Source organism: Gasterosteus aculeatus, chromosome 15, assembly GCF_964276395.1.
Source record: "Gasterosteus aculeatus chromosome 15, fGasAcu3.hap1.1, whole genome shotgun sequence".
In the NCBI taxonomy this organism is placed as follows: Eukaryota; Metazoa; Chordata; class Actinopteri; order Perciformes; family Gasterosteidae; genus Gasterosteus; species Gasterosteus aculeatus.
In genome coordinates this window covers 2457540-2478883 of record NC_135703.1, presented here as the reverse complement: position 1 = coordinate 2478883, position 21344 = coordinate 2457540, and the positions used below count along the sequence as shown (strand labels likewise).

Sequence of the window (21344 nt, the reverse complement as noted above, 5' to 3'; positions counted from 1 at the left end):
CCTGTCTTCATTGTCTTCATACAAAATAAATAATATGTAAGTTTATTTTAACGGATTAAAACCTTCCACTCTGTATGTAAAAAAAGATAAAAAAATATTTTAATCTACATAATCTTTCAAATGAAACATTCGCAAATAAATAAAAACTTTAATTTTGGTATACAAAGTGTAAAAATGTTTCCACAGATTTAATCAGTGCCACAGTGTTCTTCTGCCCAGGACGTGGTTGGTGATCCTCTGAAAGAGGAAGAGGAAGATGTGAGGAAGACAAGTCGGACACGTGAGGGAATGCGAGCGGACGCGCGTGTCGTACCTTGTTGTAGAGCTGCGCGTTCAGCCGGTAGGATCGATACTCGGCTTTCCTTCTCTCGTCCTCCCTCCTCCGCTGCACCTCTGGAAGGGTCTCATAAATCCTGGAGAAGAGACAAAGTTTGCAACAGTTACAGTTCTGTGACAACAAAAGTAGTTCGGCACCGGTTTGATTTTTACGTCAACAGGTGACGACGTACAACAAGCCGAAAAGTCACCTTTTCAAATATTTGTACTACTATTCGATTTTCAATCATTTATTTTCCGTTTTGAAATGCAGATGAAAGTCTTACTGTTTGGATCTCAGTATCATCTCTCTTCTGGGAACCGCCCTCCTGAGCACAGCGGCGCCTTGACGTGGAAAAAGGTGAAAGTAATCAGTTTTCTGTGCGGGCGCGCTCTCTGGACACACAGACTGTGTGCCGTCGGTTACCTGCGGGCTGCAGCAGCCTCCCTGGTCCTCCAGGCCGGGTGAAGAGTGGGTCTCTCTCTCTGCTGAAGGCTTCCTGTAGCTTCCTCTCCTCCGCCTGCAGAGCCAAGCGCTTCACCCGCCGCCTGGACTGAGAGAGGAACTGTGGACGGTGCATCTCCAGAGCCTCCTGCAGGAGCGATGAGGAGTGTTCAGGCTTTTAAAGGATCAACTGAGATTTTTAAATGCATGATCTGATCGTATCAGAACGGACCCCCAACATTTGATCACCGGTCACCGTTTGTCACTCAGATTCTTTTAAGTGACGTTATTCTACAGCGACACATGATGGAACATTTTGGTTGTTTGACATGAAAGCTAAAATGTACAAATCATTCTACTCAACGAGCCCGCTCGCGATGTTTGTGAAGACAAACCGACCTGAAGAGAGAGGCGGGTCAGACCAGAGGACATCGGTTTGGTCCTTGGATCCACCTCGGTTTGGGCGTGATGGTTTCTGTCCTCGTGGACTTGTCTCTGCCTCAGCGGTTCCCTCCATGGGTCGATTCTGCTGTACGCTTCGAACCAGGCGGTGCTCGGCCTCCCGGTCCACTCCTCTACCTCCGGCCGGTTCTCCTTCCTCGCCTCTGACCGCAGGTCGTCAGCAGAGATGAACCAGGAGACGCCTGGAGAGGGCCGCACATATCGGGGAAAAGATTTAGTTGTTCTCGAGTATGAAAAAGACAACGATAAATAAAGAATAGGTGAGAGCACCGACACTAAATGTCTGCGTACCTTCAGGGTAAGTCTCTGGTGGGCTCCTCCGTCCTCCTCGTCCTGTCTGGCGGGACGTCCTGGCCTCACCGGGAGACGGGAATGTGGTTCCAACATCTCTTGTGTGGCGCCGGGTTCCGTTTCTGACGATCTCCAGGTCACCTGAAGAAAAGGAGAACAAGATAATAACTAAATAATTACTTTTGTTGCAACTTTACAAGTATTAAACATGAACTTTAGAACCAGTAAACCTTTTGTAAATAAATAAACATACTGGACTCGTTCTCATCGTAGAAAGAAAACACACACTTAAACACAACTGGACAAGTTACACTAGTGTTGCTTTGTGAAATAAACTGTTGGTACCTTTGGGATTTTTTCTTAGTGAGACTTTTGTATCTTTTTAAAATATCCTGGTAGAATGTGGATTCGTCCCAATAATAACGTGACACTTTAACACAAATGTCTACTTCTCCCTATTGGTGACATCATCAGAAGGACACAATGACTTTGTCTTACTGACCCGCCTGGATGCCTTTGCTGACCAGCTGGACGGCCCGCTTGGCTCTCTGAGTCCGGAGGGGGGCGCCGGGCGACGGCCGGCTGGAGGTGCTGGTTGATGTTGTAGAATCTGCAGCAACCTGAAGGCCGAGGAAATGATAAACGTTTAACGCTGTTCCATACCGGAGATTATAAGTCACTATTTGTGTGTCACTGACTTTACTTCATAGGACTATTGATGCGCTAGAGGGGGTTAAATATAAAATCGTTGTCGGCAGGATCCGAAGACTTTAAATTACGTTAAAGTTGCTTTGGTGAAGTTTAGCAGCTTCAACCGGCAGATGAACACGACTCATCAGTAAAGACATTGTTGCATCCAGAATTAAAGGAGCATTTTAAACAGGCCCTTGTATGCGGACGTCCTCACTGTGGATTCATCAGTGCCGGTGGTCTCTGAGAGCGTGATGACGTGCGTCTCTCTGTGTCCTCTCCTCAGCTGCCGCTCTTCTTTCTGCCTGTCGATGGCGCCGTACAGTTTACTGAGGCTGGAACTCGCTTTCAGGCGCTGGACTCTGTGGGCGCCGAACGCTCGGATCAGCCGGTCCGTGTCCACCGTGGACATGGAGGCGGTGGACACGGTCTCCGACTGGTCTCTGTCTGCTGGACAGAGGTGCTGACTCTGCGAGGACGAGCTGTCCTCGTCCGCAGGCCGAGGCGTTTCCGCCACCTGAAGCCTCGGCCTGCGGGCCGGTAGAGAGACGGGGTCCCCCCCCTTGTCCTCCCTCCCTGCTGTGACCTCCGCGCCCCTCCACACCTCCCCCTCCCTCCCTGGCTTGTCCTCTTGTCCTTCTGACATGTCCCTGCGGCCGTGAATGAGACGGGAGAGGCGCTCCAGCCGCTCCAGCAGCGAGGCGTCGCTGTGGCCGGGCGGGCGGGACTCCTCCGGGCTCCACTGGTTACAGAACCTCTCCCACAGCCGGTCCAGAGCGCTGCTCCTCTGGGCCGCCGTGTGAGGGACGGGACGGTCCCGCCTCTCCTGGTCCGGATCCCCTCCGGCCTCGGCCCGGTCGTAGTCCACGTGGACCGGTTGAAACCTCACGCGGCCTCGCTCTGACTGATCAGAACTGTGGAACACCACCGGGCCGGTGCCCTGGTCTCTGTTAGCGGCCTCCAGGTTGCTCGATAAAGGGCCTCTGGTGAAGGCAACGGACTTCCGAGGAGACGGTTTAAGCGAATGAGTCCCGGTTCCTTCTGTTGATACAGAGGAGGAGAGATGGATATCAGGTCTTATTGTCTAAATGATACATGTAGCACTCAATGTGTTTTGTATTAACAACCACACAGAAGCAACAAGACATTTTTATTAAATGACTATTGAAACGCGCTAAAGAGCTCACCTCGGAGTCGCGGTTCAGGCATTTTGAAGGCAGCTGTTTCGCGCCTCTTGCTGTAGATGCCCTCCGAGTGCGTGATGGTGACCCCCCGGTCCAACCCGGCGTCTCTGTGGCCGAGGACCTCGCTGCTGAAGCGCGGCGGCACAGCGTCGTCTGAGCCTGGGCGGGATTAAAAAGAGCCTTTTTACGTGGAAGTGGTGCTCAAAGACGGTTGAGTGTCGTCATTCTGAGACGACAGGAGAAGAACGCTGCAGGAGGAGCGACCACAAAGCTTCTTTCCAGGTAACAGAAGATGTTTATAAAAGGAGTCTGCAGTCCCCGCTCCCTCCGTCTCTCTGCTGGGGCCCCTGCTCTTTGTCTCACGCAGCCCCTGAACATGAATAATGAATGCGCTGCCTGGTGCACGTTACAATAGACCAGCTGCTCCCAGAACCACCTCAGGGGAAAAGAGCAACTGACTATTTAAGTCTTTGGACATTAAAATAATGTCATATGTAATATATATACATACTGTATAATTTATTAATGATTTTTAACAGTATTGCTAATGTATTTTTTAATACACTAACCTATTATTCAAACCCCGGCACAGTGAGCACTCACTCCTCGATTGGCCAACAGCAGCCTCATATTTTGCCTGTAAGACCTACATTTCAATGCCCTTTTGTTATCTGTGGAAAGAAAATTCTTATTTCAACACTGTCGGGCCGACTTTTAGTCAGTTATGGAGTAATGGAGCGGAAATGAAGCGATCAGTAGGATCGCCTAAATGTGAGGCGAACGTACCGGTGTGAGAGCTCTCCATGGTGGTGTCCGAGGGGTCGGTGGAGGAGACGTGAGCTTCTGTTTGAGGGACGTAGAAAAGCTCCTCACTTCCTCGGGGTTTATAAGGTAAGAGAACAGGCACCGCTGTGAGAGGAAAGGTGAGAAGTAACGTACATAGTCTAGAGTCTATGCTTTGGTTTAGAACAGAGCCTGTTTATAGTGAGATAAACAGCAGAGTGAAGTAAAAAGGTCTCCATCCCACGCTGTGCATTTCATAAGGAGCCCACCTGGTGCGTCGGTAGTGGACGGTCTCGGTGACACAACGACTCTGTGACGCGGTTTGAAGGATTGTGTAGACGTGGCGGTCGTCCGTCCCTGAGGCGCGGCGCTTTTGAACCGGGTGGACGTCTCCGTTCTTTCAGTCGCCCGCTGTCTCATTGGCCCTCTGCTGTCGCTCCACTCCGGCGGACTGGACAAACCGACCCCTTCGTCCGGACTGCTGGCTGCAGAGTGCCTGAGGGAGACAAACTCTTTACGCCGCGGATCTGTAACGGCACCGACGAGATCCGAGTGGACAGCGGGGGACGAGCTGCGATCGGTGGCTTTGGGGGACAGAGTGAGATGGACATGGGACACGTGGCCCGTCCTGGCCCCGGGTTCAGATGCGGATGAAACACCGGAAACAGAGCTGTCCCTAGCGGATAACTTGTCCTCTCGCCTGAAAGACGGTGCGTTGTCGTCTTCAGAGTCCACGCGCTCTCTGCTTAAACCCAGCGAGGAAGGGGGAGGGGCTTCAATCTGGCCTCCTACAGTGTCTTGTCTCTTCTGATGCGCCGGTGCCGAGAGAGGAGTCGGGGTGCTGCTCGGCTCGCGGGCCGACGCCTCCCCCTCCTCTCCGTCCACGGAAGCGGGGAGCGCCGCGTTGACTGCGGGGAGTCCAGCGGCAGCAGCGCAGAGCTCGGCCAGGTGGAGCAGCCCCGGCGCTGGACTGGGGGGAGGCGCAGGCGACGTGGAGGGGGATGTGAGGGGCTGAGGGTTGGTCCTAGCGAGGGTCACCCCCTCTCTGGCTGCGATCTCACGTATCTGAGCCTCTAGGTTTGGGCGGAGAGGTGGTTGAGGTTCGACGGGGCCCCGCGGCGTGTTGGCGCCGCCTGGGGGAGTGAGCGCGGCCGCCTGCTGGGTCGGGTCCTTCCCCTTCAGGACGCTGGACGATGCACTGCTCTCCGAATCGGTGCTCCCCTGACTCTGAAAGGAGAAGCAACGACAAGAAGCCTTTTATGTTTTGTTGTAAATTCATTCATAAGCTGCAAACATCAAAAACAAAAAAGTTCCGCACTGCAAAATTGCTGTGGAAACATTTTTAATGAATGTTTCCAAAAGTCTGACGTGTGTTGAAACATGTCTGACACACAGGTTACCTTTAGCATGAGACGCGTACTGTCCAGAGAACGGTGGCAGACAACAAAATTGCACTTTATTCAGTAGATATTCAAAAGGATTAAATGCACGAGACGGTTGATGTTGTTTAATTGTTAAACGGATGACTCTTTACCGTTATTGGATTTTTTAAAAGCAGCTCCCTCTTGATCTCTTCAATCCTCATTCTGTCTTCTTTGTCCAACTCCAGAGTCTCACACTTCTGCCCTGATATCTTCAGTTTAATCCACTCTGCAACACACAAACATTTATGCTTGTGCAGATGACTTGTTTGAAACTTTTTTTAACCCATGATAAGTTAACGGTGTGTCTTACCTCTGGCTCTGCCCTCCTCGTGGTCCTTGGTGCTGGTTGTACTGGACACCATCGTGGCTGGAGATTCACTCTGCAGCAACTGGGCCACCCGTATTGCCAGCGAGCTCTGACTGCTCCCATCGCTCATCCCGCCCTGATCGGTGTCCTCCAAGGTGCTGCTCTGTCCAGGACCTTCCGGGCTCGTCTGTTCCTCCTCCTCCGCGTCTGCAGGAGTAGACGTGGGCTGCTGTGTGCTGGAATCTGGTGGAGGGGCGAGGGCTGGTGGGGCGGTGTCAGGGGGCGCCGCGCTGCAGCCCTCGGGTTCTGCCCGCCGGGCTGATTGCGAGAGGGCAATGGACGGCTCTGAACCTCTACCAACAGCGCCATCGTGTGGTCTTCTGTGTGTATCTACCGCAGGTGCAGTCACGAGAGCTTGTGTGGACGAGTTCCGAGGTCGCCCCGAAGACGACAAACTCTCCTGACCAACTGAGCCTTCTCTCCGCTTCTCTGAGAGCAGCATGGACTCGGACGAGGACCTGGCCCACAGAAGGGAGGGTTGAGCTCTGGGATCCTCAGCGGCAGAGGAGGAGGAGAACGAGGAGTCCTGGAGCCCGCTGGTTCTCTTCCTCAGTGAGAGGAAGATGTTGTCTTCAGAGAGCAGATGGCGCGCTGCAGCGGAGGCTGAGGAAGCTTCAGAAGACCCGGCAGACGACTCGTTGTCCGACTGAGAGAGCAGCTTACGCAGCTCCAACAAAGCCGTGGAGTCGGCAGCAGAAAGCTCTGGTCTTTGCCCGGAACTACGGCTCGTTTGAAAGGGAGACGGAGAGTCTCGATCCACGCTCCTTACTTCTGAAGCTAACGAGGGGTCAGAGTCCACCCGGGCTCCCAGCTGGACGGTCATCCGGCTGCTGGTTAAGCTGCTGTCTGTGTGATGTTGCTGCGTGGAAGGATAAGAGTCTTCATCAGGCGCACTTCTGCGTTCACTCTGAATAGCTTCCGTGTGTGAAGAAGGAGACGCCCGCCTGGTCCAGTCAGGGACGGATGCACCGAGGCCAAGAATGTCCAGGCTGCACGGCGCAGACGCACTGGAGTCCACTGACTGAATGCTGGAGCCTGAAAACTCTCCTTTATTGGGACTGACAGCTGAAAACACAATAAGAGTACATTAAATAAATGCCTATCTTGCTTCATGTGGGGAATAAAAGTACAGTCGGTAAAAAGTATCCATCTAACTTTTACGTGGAAATAAATGACCCCCCCTCCCCCACACCCTCCGGCTGAACAGTTTGTCTAACTACTACCCCCCCTGTAGTTGTAGACCTAGGAGAAACACTAATAACACAGTAGTATTTTTCTTTGAATGTTGGTTGCATCAGTACCTTCTGAGGTCTGAGTGCTCTTGGTGGGCGTGCAGACGGATCCTTTGACCGTACAGAGATCAGTGGGAGAGAATTCGGGCTCCCTGATTGGCCCTCGGCGCGTGAATGGAGTTAAAATGGTTGAGGGCGACTGGTCAATACCCAGGTTACGCAGATACAACTGTAAGAAAAATCTCAAAATCAGATATACAAATCTACACGGTTATGGTATTTTTTACCCAGAATGCCTACGTGAAATATTTTCACAAATTCTCTGCCAAACTGCATTTGCATCAACAACAATATAAGCTTCCAGTCTTAAACATATTTTAATTAAATATTATGCAGGTTTATATAGTATTTTTAGTTTTTCTATTACCGGAATTCGCTCTTCGATGTTGAACTCTTGAGGCCTGGGCCGAGGGGGGGGCGTTGACGGCATTGAAGTCCAGTGGGGCGCGTAGTTGTCGATCTCCAGGCTGACGACTGAAGACGCTCCAACCGAAGGGCCTAATTTCACGCCGCTGTTGTAACTACCCTGCGAGCTTGAGAGTGTAAAATGTTGATCAAGCGACACGTCACTGAAGTGACCGAGGCTGAGGCGAGGCCACGGTGGAACTGTGGCGCTTGGCTGATGATGCACGTCATCCTGCATCGGACGGTTCTCTTCTTCTGCAGGTCTTTTATTCTGCGGATCCTTCTGGGCCGACATGACAGTGGTGCTGGGAGAAGATTGGCACTGTGACCGCCCAAAGGCCGAGGCAGAGGGTCTCGTTGTGGACCCGGTGTTATCTTTGTCACTTGGAGCGCCGCCCACCGCCTCCCCTCTTCTTCTGGGAGAGCCAGAGGGAGCTGTGGACGAGCTCTGTGTGACATTTGGATTGACAGAACTTGAAACAGGAGGCTGTTTTAAACTCACCCGCTGACTCAGGGTGGGATTCAGGGGGTCCGATACGGCCTCGTAAGCGGTCTTTTTAGGCGGGATGCCGGGAAACCCTTGAAGTGGCAAGCTATCAAATAGTGACGTCTTGCCTGAACTCTGATTTGCCCTCCAGGCGTCTACTTTCTGCATATAGTTGAGACTTGGGAGGGACTGGACTTCTGTGGAAGAAGCCTCCTCTTGGCTCTGATTTGCTTTGTCTTTAGGATGGACATCAGCCATAGGAACATCCTGCTGTAGAGATATCCCTGTTGTTGACTGAGAAGAGTTGCCTTTATCAGATTCTATGGCAGAGAGTTGCCCTAATTTAGCCTTGACACTAGATTTTGGTGGAGCTTTAAAAAAACCCGGAGTGGACTGAGACTGTGGCAGGTAACCCAGATAGGAGCCATCAATCCCAGTTTGGTTCCCTTTGAACCAGAGGTCTTGCTCCCTGTGACCCTCTTCGAGTCCTGCTGAAAACGCTCCCGTCCATTGCAGGCCACCCATATTTGTTCTGGTCACGCTCTGCTTGCCTTCGATCCTCCCTGTGGGATACGGTGTGACGGATTGACCGGCTGATGTCGGACATTTCCGCTGCTGATTTTTAGATCCAGCTTCACGGCTGCTGCGCCTCTCTACCTCAGACAGCAGCTCTCTGTGTAGCAGATCACTACTTTCATCGGGTATAGTGCTACGGGACCCCATGGTGATGTTGGAGGTCTCAGACGACAGCGTGTGTGATGTGTCCGGCGGTAAATCTTTGTCGGGTTGCTGTGTCTGCTGCCGGGGACGAGACGCTTCACCCGGAGGACCTTCTCTTCTCACCATGCTCTGGTCAGTGCCTGGTTTACAAACTCTAGGGCTTTTAGATTCGTCAGCGTGAGATGCAGCGGCCTTCACTGAGGTCTGTGAGGTGGAGCTGAACGCACTACTGCTGCTGCTTGGCATGCCGATGTCTTTTTCAAGGAGTTCCAGAAGACGCTGGGCCAGAATATCCTTCCGCAGGAAGAGTGTCTCATCTTCAGCAGCAGCTCCTACTTTCTTATCCAGATCGTCCTTTAGGGACTCAATGTCCTTCTCTCTGCTGCTGGCATCATCTCTGGATTGTACTGCCGGTCTGTCAGTGAAGGGTGGGGAGTGAACGGTTTCCTCCCGCCTGCTTTCGTTTAGTGACACACTGTGCTGGGAAAGAGAGCAGCAGCTGCTCGCTCCTTCAGACAGGATGGTGGCCTGGGCCAAAGGGTGCTGGGACAGAGACCCACACTCAGAGGCCTGAGTGGTGCCATCCTGGGGTGCAACGTGAAATCTCTCTGATGCCACAGAAACATCAGGGTACGCACTTAAAAACAAAGTAATAAAAACATTTAGAAACTTTCGAACAATCAAGCGGCCTGTTGTGGGATACCATTACAGAAAAAACATATTGTTACCTTAAAGGGGCAAATTCATTGTCACTTTGTTGGAATAAAGAATATTCAGTGAAGTTTGGTTCCACATCAGAGTTTGAAGGCAAGAGCGAAAGCGCTGGGGACAAGTTACTGTCCTGGAATTCTGGTAAGAAAAATCCTAAATATTAATCACAGGAATTGTAAACAGATACAAGTTACTAATATGATATAAATCCTACTAACTATTGTTACCCTATCATGTTATGAATGGCCCCTACCAACACAGATATCATGACATTACAAGACAATATATTTCCATTGAAACTCATTGTTTTTTGAATACACATACCTGGCCGTAAAGAGAGCCCCCACGGCTGTTGAAGCTCCCATCCATCCGTTTCCAGCCTGACCCGCCTCTGGTCCCGACTGGCACGTCCAGGACTTTGGGCTCCAGGTTTATTCAAGGATGAATGAGTCGCATTTCCATCTGCTGGCAACTGGGGAGGTGCAGCCCTCCCCTGGGAAGCAAAATCACCAAACGCAGTGACTCACTAGTACCTCTTCTGGGCTCTCTGGCCGTTGACATCTGTTATCCGATCTGGATGCTGTAATCTTTTACTATGTTGGTCTATTCATTACACATTACCAGGGCGTCTATGCTCATCTTCATGCAGTACAGATTGTAAAGCCCCGTATAGCAATATTGTGAAATGACCGTCCACCCAAGCACTGCTTAGTAATCTCAATTGCTTGGATATGATGGCAGATAACAAAAGGTAAACGCTTCATGGAACATTAGTGATTATGCAGACATGCAGAATTTGTGTTGACACATTCCGCAGGGCAGTTCGTGAACATCCATGCTGCTGTTTATCTTATTGCATAACTGATACCAAAAGTCCTGACTAACTAACGTTAAATCCATCCTACTGTACAGTTGCGAAGCATTAGCAACAAGTTAGCCGGGGGCACCAGGTTAGTTAAGAGAGAGATATGACACCTCTGTGTGATTCGCTCCATTCAAATAACATCAGCAACTCACATAGACCATCGTTACCAACAACAGCAACACTATATTGTGTTTGACAAGGACGCTTTGAACGAGAATGAACGTTGGGTCAAATGTTATACACACGACTAACTTGGCTAGTTAGCGTAAATAACGTTACGTAGCTAAATGGCTAACGGGCTAAGTAGCTATCAGCAACGGCCAGCGACGGTAAGACGTTAGCCAGAGTGTAAGCGAGGGGGGACGAAACAAAAACGTCAGGAATGCAGGAATAAAGTTACCGCTGGAGGTTCCATGTTGCTGATGCCAGCCCGCCACTGCGAGCGCGTTTCGCTCGTATCCAAGAAGCGTTGCTAGGAATCGAAGAGGAGGAAAAACCCGGAAACTTGCGCGGGAGCGATGCGACTCATTTGAACTGAGGAACCCGAAAGATCGTCTATCGAAAACAGAGGAACGTATCCGCTGTGTTCGAAAGACAACCTGAGTGCTCCGGTTCGAAACTGGCGTGAGCCACACTGCAAAGTTTCTACAGTCACCGCATCGCATCGCTGGATTTATTAAAAGCTGTTTTTCTAGTTTTGCTGTTGGTTGTTCAGTTCCCGTTTTCTATCGTGCCACAGATACCAGACCGAGTGACACGTCTTAGGGTTGTGCCCTTCTCAGAATTTAAATAGTAACAAGTCAGTCTTATTATTTTTCACACATCCCGGAATTTGAATGTGTAACGTTAACACATTAATATTGTAAATATAATAAAACGCGTATGTTTGGCTGCTGGTGAGATACCTTGAGAAAAATATCGAGGGCAAAAAAGAACATAAAGCTGATTATACTATACAATTTTGCATTAAGAACATTTACGGGTTTAGAGAAACACACATTTGTCTAAGAATGTGCACCATGTAAATCTAGGGACGGGCATGCAGAGCTGAATAACAAACCTGGCCATGGAGGCCCACACATTCAGTGATTCAAATAGCATCTTTGATGGAGACAGATTACCAATATTTTTATTTATACGGTACAGATTTGTCCAGCACTTTATTTGAATCTGCTAATTACGTTTTATTTATACTATTGTATAGTGTATTTACATTAGTTGAACGCAACTGCTTTACGGCACAATCACAGCACAATTTCTGCTCGCGGGAGTTTTCGCCCTCAGTCGGACTCGCAGGTCTGCTTTCTACTTCCGCCTACTTTGCAATGATTGACAGGCCAGACACCCAATCGTGGGCGCGAGCTACAACAAAAGGGTAATCCATAGCCTCTGATTGGAGGAGGGTAGCCGGTTAAAGGAACACGCGACTGACGACAAACACGGAAAGAAGAAGAAGAAGAAGAAGAAGAAAACAACAACAGAGGCACCGCGGAACTATTACAAGAAGAAGAAGAAAAGAAGCTACACCTTCAACGACAAATACACAAATAACCGCAACAACACCCGTGACAGCCGCGGGAGACCGGCACAAAGACCTTCAGATAAAACCATGCCCAAAAAGAGGGAACCCGTTAAAGGTGAGATCAAATCAGCCTCCGTCACTCCGGTTATTTCAGGTGAGTTTCATTTAGCCGCTAACGAAAGCTGGCCTCCACCGTGCGGCCCGGTCATCCTCCCGACGAGGAGAGCCTCACACACACACGTCTGTTCGTCTCAGTCGAAACCATTGGTGCCGTTTTGTGTTTGACCTTGTTACCCCCAAACCTCCTCCTCCACCCCCTCTTGCTGCTCCACCCGTCCAGGTGGCGCTCCTATGCCAAAGATCCGAGAGGACTCGAGGCTCATGCGCACGCACGTGAGTATGAGTCAAGCAGCTGGGCTGTTGTTGTTGTTGTTGTTTATGATTAACAGGTCTAAGTCGTATTATCAGTGTGATACTGTAACACGTAATGTATCTGACATCCACGTCACATTATCACCTCCCAGTTCTGTGGCAGTCCAGTTTATAATGGCAGGTAAATGCTTTATACAAGTTACTGGGAGAACGCTTCAGTCTATATGATTACAAAAATGAGATGTTCCAATTACCTTGTTTTTTTTTTCCCTTGGGGGTTGTAATCAGATAATCTAGTGTTTTCTGCTTGAACGAACCCAAATAAGGAATCGGCACAATCTGGACTAATCTATTAGCAGTGTGTAATTAATATCTGTGCACAGTAGACACGCTCTCCTGTGGCTACAGCACGGACACATTAATGGATGCATTTTTATCTCTTTGTCTCGTTCTTAGGAATCTATGGTAGATTTCATACATGGACGTCCACCCACAGGCTCCATCATGGACCTGTTTACCTCTGGATTAGTAGGTAGGTTCATTTTTTTCTGAATAGGTTATTTCAGAGTGACGCTGGAGATAAAACCCACCTGGCATAACATTTAGTTTTGACTTCTATGAGTTGATTAGGGATCCAATGGTCTGCTTGTACTAAGTTGTCCATGAGTCGTCCAATATAGATCCCAAAACCGCAGATCGCATCCTGTTTAATATTTAACTACTCTCCACTGTCAATCGGTCTTTCTTTAGCGGTTTGCAAAGGATTGTGGGTAGACTATCAGTGCTACATTTCATTTCATGGGAGTTCATAAGGATCTTTTGATTCCCTTAGGTTTAGATTTTTTAAGGACCTTGGAAGGAGAACTGGAGGACGACATTGTGTATTCTGATGACGACTACGATGATCATCCCTGTAAAGCACACAATGCTGCTTACAATAATTTAAAACCACATCCGCGAATAAAACAACTGACCAACGAGGTATTTCACAAGTTCCACTTCTTTGGAAGTAAAAGTGAGAGGTTCACGTTCTCTGTCCCCGGTTTGTAAAAGTATTCAACGTTCTGACTGACATGTTTTCAGTTTCATTCTCAAGACTGCTGGGATTCATTTTTTTTATCTGCATTCTTCTCAGGAGGCTGATAAACATGCAAAGGACTTGTTGGAAGAAGAGGAACGACGAAAGGACAAAACTGTGAAGAACAAGCGTAAGAAATTGGTGAGTGGCATAATTATTGGCATTTAACATTTTGAGTGCCGTTGCTTCTTTCTTCTCACGGCACATTTCGCCTTTCTGTTGCAGCGCAAAAAAGAAAAGAAACGGTTCGAAAAGGAGAATGCGGTTAAAGACATTTTACCTGTAGGTCTTTTTTTTTTTACTGCTTTTGATCTGATTGACAACAAATACGCTCTGAGAACCATGCTGATCTCTTGGAACGATATTTTTTTCTTTTCTACCTTTTTGTCATTTTAGGAGGAAGAAAAGGGAAAATCTGACTCCTCAGACAATTTAATGGAAAATCCTGTTAGTGAAATTAAAACGGAAGCAAAAGATTCTCCTGAATCTTGTCAAACTCCAAATGGACCTAAGGCTGCTAGTTGTGATGAGAAACGTGCTAATAATACAAAAGAAAATCTTAAGGAGGTTAATAAAACCGAAGATCAGCAGCAAAAGGTTTGTTTTTAAATGTACTTTGAACATTTGAATTCCTTTTAGGCTGACATAATGTCTCACTATTAGTCAAGAAGAAGAAATTGTTAAATTCAGCCGAACTATTTCCCATAAATAAAATCTAGCAATTACTTTAAAATCGGCCACATTAAGAAGATGCAGCCGCTCTTCAGGTTTCAACACTGGGATTATGAGAATTTGACCTGTTAAAAATTGTTTTTTGACTCAACCCCGTCTTTGTGAAACCAGCTCCAGATTTTGTTCGTGGATGATTATCGTGAAACCATCAGTTTTGTGTTGCCTTACTTTCAGCAGGATTTTGATTTAAATAATTCAAGCGCTTCTACAACAAAATCGGTGGCCGAGGAGACGCGCAGCGAGAGACCTGCAGCGGAACGGAAAAAGAAAAAGAATAAATTACTGGACGTGTCGCCGCCCAAAGAGGAAAAGCCGAAAGTTGTGGAAAAACTCAAAGTTAAGAAAAAGAAGGAAGAGAAACAAAAACCTAATGAAGAGGTGAGGGACTTTCATGTTATCCACACATAAAGTACGTTCAAGTGGGGTTATTTTTATTATTTTTTTAAATGTCATGTTGTGATACGGTAACTAGTTTACCTCGACGTTCGATAGAAAGATGATGATGACGATGATATTCAGCGCATCCTAAAGCTCTGCCTACTTTACAAACTCACTGTGACCTTCGGCAGAGACCCATCGACCCGGCGGCAGAAGAGTCGGCCCAAAGGAGCCGGGAGCTGGCTGGTGAGTTGTGTTCCACACCGACGTCACTCAGGCTTTGACCGACACGAACGCACAACCGCCTGTGATCCTCCCTCCAGCTTTTGGAAACCGCTTGGCCGCCCTGGGACAGTACGAGACGGCCGTGCAGTGCTTCACCGACGCCATCAAATACAACCCGCAGGAATCCAAGTGAGCGCGTCGACTGGATTTAACTGCAGCGTTGGTGCTCGCCGCACTGTAGCAGCGACTGACGTTTACGGGGGAATTGCGTGTCCTCTGCTTCAGGTTGTTTGGAAATCGTTCCCTGTGTTACGAAAGGCTGCAGCAGTACGACAACGCGCTGAGCGACGCGGATCAGGCGCTCTCCATGGAGCCAAACTGGATAAAAGGTTTATTTAGGAAAGGCAAAGCGCTCTGTGGGCTCAAGGTGAATTACCACTATTGTATCCTGTTGTGTCATTTTCATATAGAAGTCTCACTTTTATGTTGCAACCGGCTTCACAATGTCAGTGAAAAAATGCTGATTCAGCTTTTCCTCCTCAGAGATACTACGAGGCCTCGCTGATCTACAGGGAGGTGCTGAAGCTGGACGCTTCCAGCGGCGAAGCCGAGCAGGAGCTGAAGCGAGCGCAGACGCTGCACCTCATGGTAGGAGAAGGCCGTGTTTACACCGGTTCACGAGGCGGAACGCAAAATGCCTCGTCCAAAGCTCAAAGGAAAGATACTCCGTCATTCTGTGTGTTGCGTAATGCTGCATTGCACGCTAAGTGATGCAAGACCGATGTAAACAGAGGTCGGGCTCTTCTGGAGCACTTTAGCATTGGAGGCATTTGTCAGATTATAAAAAAATATATATAATTTTTAGATGCTGATAAACAAAGTATCCGTGTCGTTAAAGCAACAATTTGTTGCACTTATGGGGAACATTGGCAGATCTGGGATATGAAGGAAACCTTGCAGCCGTCCTCCTTGCATGTCTAACATACTTTGGAAATGTTCCTGATTCCTTTTCTTTCAGGAAATGGGATTCAACTGGGCGCAGAGCTCGGCGGCCTTGAAAACGCACGCCACGTTGGAGCAAGCGGTGGAAGCTCTGTTTGGGGAAGAAGGTAATCCGGGTCGTGGAGGTAACCGTCCAAAAAAGTTTGAACCATGTGACCGGTGTCTTCGGCGGCCTGTGCTCCATCAGGGTTTTATTTCGTCTCTCTCTCCAGATGTCGGGGCCTGCCGGGCCGACGTGGACCCGCTGCTGGCGGCGCCGCCGGAAGCCGACGGGGGCGAGTGGATTCACCTACGGAGTCGTTCCAGAATTCAGCGGGTCAAACAGTCCGACGCCCAAAGCAGATCGACTTCACGGTCCCCGACACCTCTTTCAGGGAATCCTGTGAAACTGTAAGAAGGCTGATCGAGTCTTTCTTCTGCCTCCTTGGCTGGTTTACGAAACCTTCACAGGAAGAGAAGAGTTTCTAAAGCTTCTTCATTTAGTTTTCTCTTTTTGTCTAAAGGGAGATCTTCTCTGTTTGGGTCGGGTCCTTGAGTCCTGCTATCACCTACTCGACGCTACACGAGCTCTTCAGCAGGTAAACCAGCTCCTTCACAACTCCCGCCGGCTCTCCATCACTACCACAAAGCGGTAGCGGAAAATACCTTCTCTAGATGTTTCACAGCTGGCGTTTGAATGTCCCATGATGAATTATTGAGGACCGTGTCGACTCCGGCGTGTTACTTGTTGACCTTAATCCACAAACTTCCACCATATTACTCAAGTTGCGTGTCGCACATTGATCGGAGGCTCATGTGCTGCTCTCCCCCCGTCAGAGCCGGGACGGTGCACAGCATCAAGATGCTGCTGGAGCAACAGTGCGTCTTCGTGAACTACACCAGTGTGGAGGACTGCGACCGGGCCATCCAGTGTTTTAATGTAGGCATCCCGTCGTCACGTTGAATGTTTTGGCTTTTAGCTGATGGAAGCCTTTTTAGAATGCGCTTGTGTCCTGATGCATATTGTGTTTATTTTTATCTAGGGGATGGTGGTCGAGGGCTCGCCGCTCTCTGTGCGATACCCCAATAAATTCCGGTTCGGTGCGTTCAGCTCCGCGGCCTCTGACCCCTTTCCACGCCTCAAGTAGGACTCGTTACTATTATTCCCCGGCCGACACTTGCTCATAATTGGTGACGCGGCATGATTGTTAGTTGTGTGTACGTATTTGTGTCACTCTTGTAGCCTGTACAAGAAGGAGTGCTTCTTCTGGAGGACCGTTGGCTGCACGAGGCTGGACTGCACCTTCCGACACGTCCCGGAGCACAAGAATGTTGACAAGGACAAGTTCTCTGGTAGAAATGTCAACATGTAGGAAGTGGGAAATGAGAAGCAGGCACTTGACGTGGGGGGGTCCGACTGTGAGTTTCGGGTGAGACTATTTTCGGCCGAAGAAGACAATTTGTGTTTTTGGATTCTGTTGCACTTGTGGAAAGTGCACCAATGCTGTATTAATTTTATTGATCGCATCAAACTAGATTTACATCCCACTGCATCTGAATGATTTGTGGGCTTTGAACATTCCTTTGCTGAGGATTTTTTTTTTTCTTTTTTTTTTGATCAACCTTTCTGTTTGAAGATTGTATTCAAACACTTGAATTTTACTTTGTTTTTTCTGCATTTTCAAATTAATGTTTCTGTTAAGTCACCAGTAGGTGGCGCTGGTTCCTTTTTATCCCTCAACTTTGGGCCTACAAATGATTTGTTTCACTAAACAAAAGGTTGTGATTTGACTTTGTTTTGCGATCGGCACATTTTAATGTGCTATATTTAATTTTGGGTCGGTTCAGTATTTATGTAAATCCTGTTTGTAACGCTATGCATGTTGGGAGAATGTTTTAAATGGAGTGATGTTTGGACATACGCTCATATAAATAAGTGCCTTTTTAGTTTCACTGTGGCTGCAGTTGATCTTAGTTCAACCCAGAGGGAATAAAAGCCTCAACTTTAAGAGCGTTAATGCCTCTCCGTAAATTGATGCACTCGGTAGAAGACCAAAGGCTCTGTGCAGCTGCAACAGATCAGTCTGGATACGACTCGCTGCAAAGAATACTCAAGTCGGCCGGATGATAAGCTGCACGAGGCTGAGGCTAAAGCTAAAGCGTGTCATTTGGGTTATGAGGTCGGAGGAAACGTATCCAGATTAATATCCCGGCAGCAGCTGTGCTTCCTGTTGCGGCGCTCGTCTCCGGTCAGCCTGAGTTGGAGCAAAGTGCCAGTTAAACGCCTGAAAGTAACTTCTGCGCCTGAGACTTTATTCCTCTAAGCCCCAAAATGCCTCCTGCTAGTCTCCCCGGTTCTCCTGTTGAGGCGCGTGAGCTTTGTGTAGATCCCTCCGCCCCAAAGCACAGCAGGTTTGTTATTTGACTCGAGTGCGTCAAGGTACTTTGTGACCCCTGTTATGTAAAGTTTCAGGTGTGCGTTTACAAAACGAACAAAAAAAAGAGCTGAATAATGACCCACCCCAAAAAAAGAGGCATTGATCTGTGTAAAGCGCTTGGTGTGGACCTTACCGGCGGAGCAGCTGTAGTCGTGGGCATTAATTGGCCGGCGGTGGCATAACTCACAAAGCCCCTCTGGGCCGTGTGGGACTTGAGAGCATGAAAGGCCCATAATACGAATAACACGAACTCTGGCTGAACCCAGAGAAAGCACCGGGACATTACCAACCTGCAAAAAGGGGCTATATTTAATCTTATTGGCCCGCTTGGAACCTGTTCCAATGCAGATAAAGACCCCGATAAGAGGTTGGCGCTCATCGACGCAGCGCCGCTCCCGGACAAAGCCGATCCCTCACTTAACCAAAGCAAACACCGGGAAGATTAAGCGCGTCTTGTTAAAAGGCTGCATGGTTTGTGGAGCTTTCAACAGATTTATCTTTCTCTCCCCCCCTCAACGGGAGGAAAGGGACAACAAGAAAAACACAGCAACAGACGAGTTGCTCTCCCACTCCTTCTGCTTTTTGAAATGTGGCTGCGCAGCAAAAATCCCCCTCAACACTTTGTTTATTTCACTTTGTATTCGCTGGTTTAAAGTGAGCAGGGGGTTTCTGCAGGGTTTAAGTCTCTAAATGCTACATTTCTAGTGTTATTTATCGTGGTTAATCAAATATAATGACAGATTAGCTTTGTTTTTGTGTTTTAAAATCCTGAAAGATAATATGTGAACGTCCAGTTGTAACTTGTGGTCTTTGTCAACACAACATATCAAAGTTATGATTAAGTATTTGAAGTATATTGAGGTATTCTTTGTCTATAGTGGAACATGCCAGTACGACCAATACTTTGGGCCTCCATCCCGACCTTTACACTGAAATGTTAACGTATCGTAATGGACGCGGCGTTGTGGTGGTGGACAATGGGAGGCATCTGCTCCACTGCCGTCCTCCTTTTGTTGCTCTCTGAAATGAATACAGTAATTGTCACAATGAGAGATTGACCTTCCCTTTTTTAATCTAGACAGCGGCCCCCTTAACAAGTTAAAATAGCGCAAACCCAATTAGGGAATTGATTGCTTGCTCATTTCCCTCATTTGCATCCGGTCCATATAGGGGAGATGAATGAACGCCGAGTCTTTTGTCCACGCTGTCTTTCCCGCTAGAGGAGCACCGGCAGTCTTTTGTCTCCGGTTGATGGCGTCGTTGCTGTTTAACACCTTCAGGAGATTAACACTAACCACTTTATAAATATAGAGGTTTTCACGGTGCCTCGATAATGGGACGCATCGGTCCGCACAGCTGTCATTTACTGTCTTATTACAGGTTTCAAATGTGATTATTATGTTGTTCTGGTTTCTATTCGATGGAAAACACAAAGCGTGAATTGTTCTCGTTGTCAACAAACGCCTCCATGTAAAGGTCATAAGCAGCAATGTGCTAGTCCTTCATCCCGTCTCTGTATCCTGTATGTTGCAAAAAAACGCTGGGGGCCGTAGTCTTTATATAGTGACTGATGCAGATGTTGGGACTATTTTCAGCTGTGGATTAATACAAAGGGACCACGTTAGGAGGATTTGGGGAGCACTACCTTGTTGTGTGATGTCAGCGCCGTGATTAGGTAAGCAAGGTCACCAGGACGGTCCTCTGTAGAGCAGAAGGCTGCAGAACCTTCAACAAAAGGCCATGGGGCGGGTTGCATTGTGGGTAATGGAGGCTTGAGGTTTTGTCAAGGAACAAAACACAAAAGGTTATTGAACTGTTAGTTTGGTTACTTAATTTTTGTATTTTCGTGATATTTATTGACAAATTAAAGATGTTAACAGATTAAATAGTTAACATGTAACTACGATTTGGGCAACAATACTTGTGATTAACACACTAGTGCGGCCCTTGTGACAATGCTTGTTTTGGTGTTCAATAAAACTCTCCAACTCTCCTGTGTGCAGGTTTGTGCGTATTTAAACAGACTGAGGGATTAGGGCATTGACTCACTTTGTGGTCTCCTGATAAATGGCAGTTTAAAGGTTGAATCTGGCCTTCAGACGTGCACGGACGCGCATCCTGAGTGTTGTTACTTTATATCGGCCCTTTGTCTCCGTGATCGATTTGAGAAATAACCTGTATGGGGGCAAAGTATCATTAACTGGATTAGAGGTTTGCAAACAGAAGAAAGGGGAAAAAAAGTCTGCGTCAAGGCAACACTGAGCACACAGTGATGTGAAGCTTGTCCCGACCTGCGTTGCCTTCAAGTATTTACGTGGCTTAATGGGCCAAGAAATATGTGTCCTGTGTGCGTTGTAATGATTAAAACCTGCAGCCTGGTTGTATTTCATCCTGCTATCGAGCGACGTATCTGGAGGTAACACGTTCAAGGGCATGAAAAATGCCTCGGCCTCGTAAATCCTCTCATTGTTGCCTCGAGGAGTTTTGACTTCCAATAATGGATGCCCGCCTCCATACATCACCGCTGTTCATTCCCGCAGAGCTCTTCATGCCGAATCTCACGCGGGCCTCTTTCGCACGTTGTCCGGTGGCGACGTGTGTCCATTTTTCAAACAGCAACCCCCACGTCACCAAACTAACTTCCCCATTAATCTGCAGGTTATTCCTTGGACCGTTATTTACAACAGGAGACACTTGTAATAAAATCCTCACCCTGCAGGCCTTCCCAAAGTGCATGCTTCCTCCACAAACAAGCTGCTTCCTTTAATAGCGACAATGCTGAGTGGCAGGCGGCTCGGCTCGGGTCTCCGATGATCGGAGACTTTTCTCGTCACTCGGTGGTTCGCTTTGGAGCGTTTGCTGCCCATTTAGGAGGCTGTTTATCTCCTGACTGGTTATGGAGGCCGTGCGGAGACCAGGATGTCTGGGACGATTCAAGACCCCCCCCTGCCGTTTGAAAATGCTGCAGAGGATCCATCTATTCCTCTGGTTGTAATGAACCCCCCCCCCACCGTGTGAAGACGCCTCGGTACCACAGCGATTCATTACCTCGGAGATGTGAGCTTTTGTTCCGTTTGCGGCGGAGGCCCATTAATCTCCGGCTGCCTCCTGGCACGCAGGCCAGGTACCGTTAGGTAATTACAGTTAATCATCATTCAGACGTGCACGTGGGCCGCG

The 21344-nt window shown here is 48.4% G+C and overlaps 2 protein-coding genes across 5 annotated transcripts; one reads left to right on the top strand and one right to left on the bottom strand.

The window, feature by feature from the left end:
- Nucleotides 1-10: 10 nt before the first annotated feature.
- alms1 (ALMS1 centrosome and basal body associated protein) lies at nucleotides 11-11211 on the bottom strand. The gene is made up of 18 exons (XM_040199913.2): nucleotides 10842-11211; nucleotides 9901-10069; nucleotides 9594-9714; nucleotides 7621-9502; nucleotides 7263-7422; nucleotides 5905-7026; nucleotides 5705-5820; nucleotides 4440-5397; nucleotides 4174-4296; nucleotides 3391-3546; nucleotides 2421-3244; nucleotides 2016-2133; nucleotides 1514-1654; nucleotides 1160-1404; nucleotides 743-908; nucleotides 603-660; nucleotides 314-413; nucleotides 11-237 (listed from the first exon to the last, which is right to left on the bottom strand). The coding sequence occupies exons 1-18, from the start codon at nucleotides 10854-10856 to the stop codon at nucleotides 193-195; spliced, it is 6519 nt and encodes a 2172-aa protein (XP_040055847.2). The 5' UTR covers nucleotides 10857-11211; the 3' UTR covers nucleotides 11-192.
- Nucleotides 11212-11840: 629 nt separating this feature from the next.
- On the top strand, nucleotides 11841-20159 carry LOC120833089 (uncharacterized). 4 transcript variants are annotated; one of them, XM_078089354.1, is made up of 18 exons: nucleotides 11841-12078; nucleotides 12304-12356; nucleotides 12792-12867; nucleotides 13168-13316; nucleotides 13471-13554; nucleotides 13639-13695; nucleotides 13810-14010; nucleotides 14320-14523; nucleotides 14715-14769; nucleotides 14847-14937; nucleotides 15034-15175; nucleotides 15292-15396; nucleotides 15767-15875; nucleotides 15963-16140; nucleotides 16254-16328; nucleotides 16567-16669; nucleotides 16773-16873; nucleotides 16973-20159. In XM_078089354.1, exons 1-18 carry the CDS (start codon nucleotides 12051-12053, stop codon nucleotides 17100-17102), a joined length of 1941 nt encoding a protein of 646 aa, XP_077945480.1. In that variant the 5' UTR covers nucleotides 11841-12050; the 3' UTR covers nucleotides 17103-20159. The 4 variants fall into 4 exon arrangements, with proteins under 4 accessions (XP_077945480.1, XP_077945483.1, XP_077945482.1 ...); XM_078089357.1 differs by having other exon boundaries at nucleotides 11881-12078; nucleotides 12304-12516; nucleotides 14323-14523; XM_078089356.1 differs by having other exon boundaries at nucleotides 11881-12078; nucleotides 12304-12516.
- The last annotated feature ends 1185 nt before the right edge of the window (nucleotides 20160-21344 follow it).

Bases quoted from the DNA above. Each gene is read 5' to 3' on its own strand.
- alms1 (XM_040199913.2), bottom strand. The intron at 9,503-9,593 runs GTAACAATATGT...TTTGTTTTTAAG, and splicing joins AATGAATTTGCCCCTTTAAG to TGCGTACCCTGATGTTTCTG. The intron at 909-1,159 runs GTCGGTTTGTCT...TCGCTCCTGCAG, and splicing joins TGACCCGCCTCTCTCTTCAG to GAGGCTCTGGAGATGCACCG.
- LOC120833089 (XM_078089354.1), top strand. From the start codon at position 12,051: ATGCCCAAAAAGAGGGAACCCGTTAAAG. The intron at 13,555-13,638 runs GTGAGTGGCATA...TTTCTGTTGCAG, and splicing joins AGAACAAGCGTAAGAAATTG to CGCAAAAAAGAAAAGAAACG. The intron at 16,670-16,772 runs GTAGGCATCCCG...ATTTTTATCTAG, and splicing joins GGGCCATCCAGTGTTTTAAT to GGGATGGTGGTCGAGGGCTC.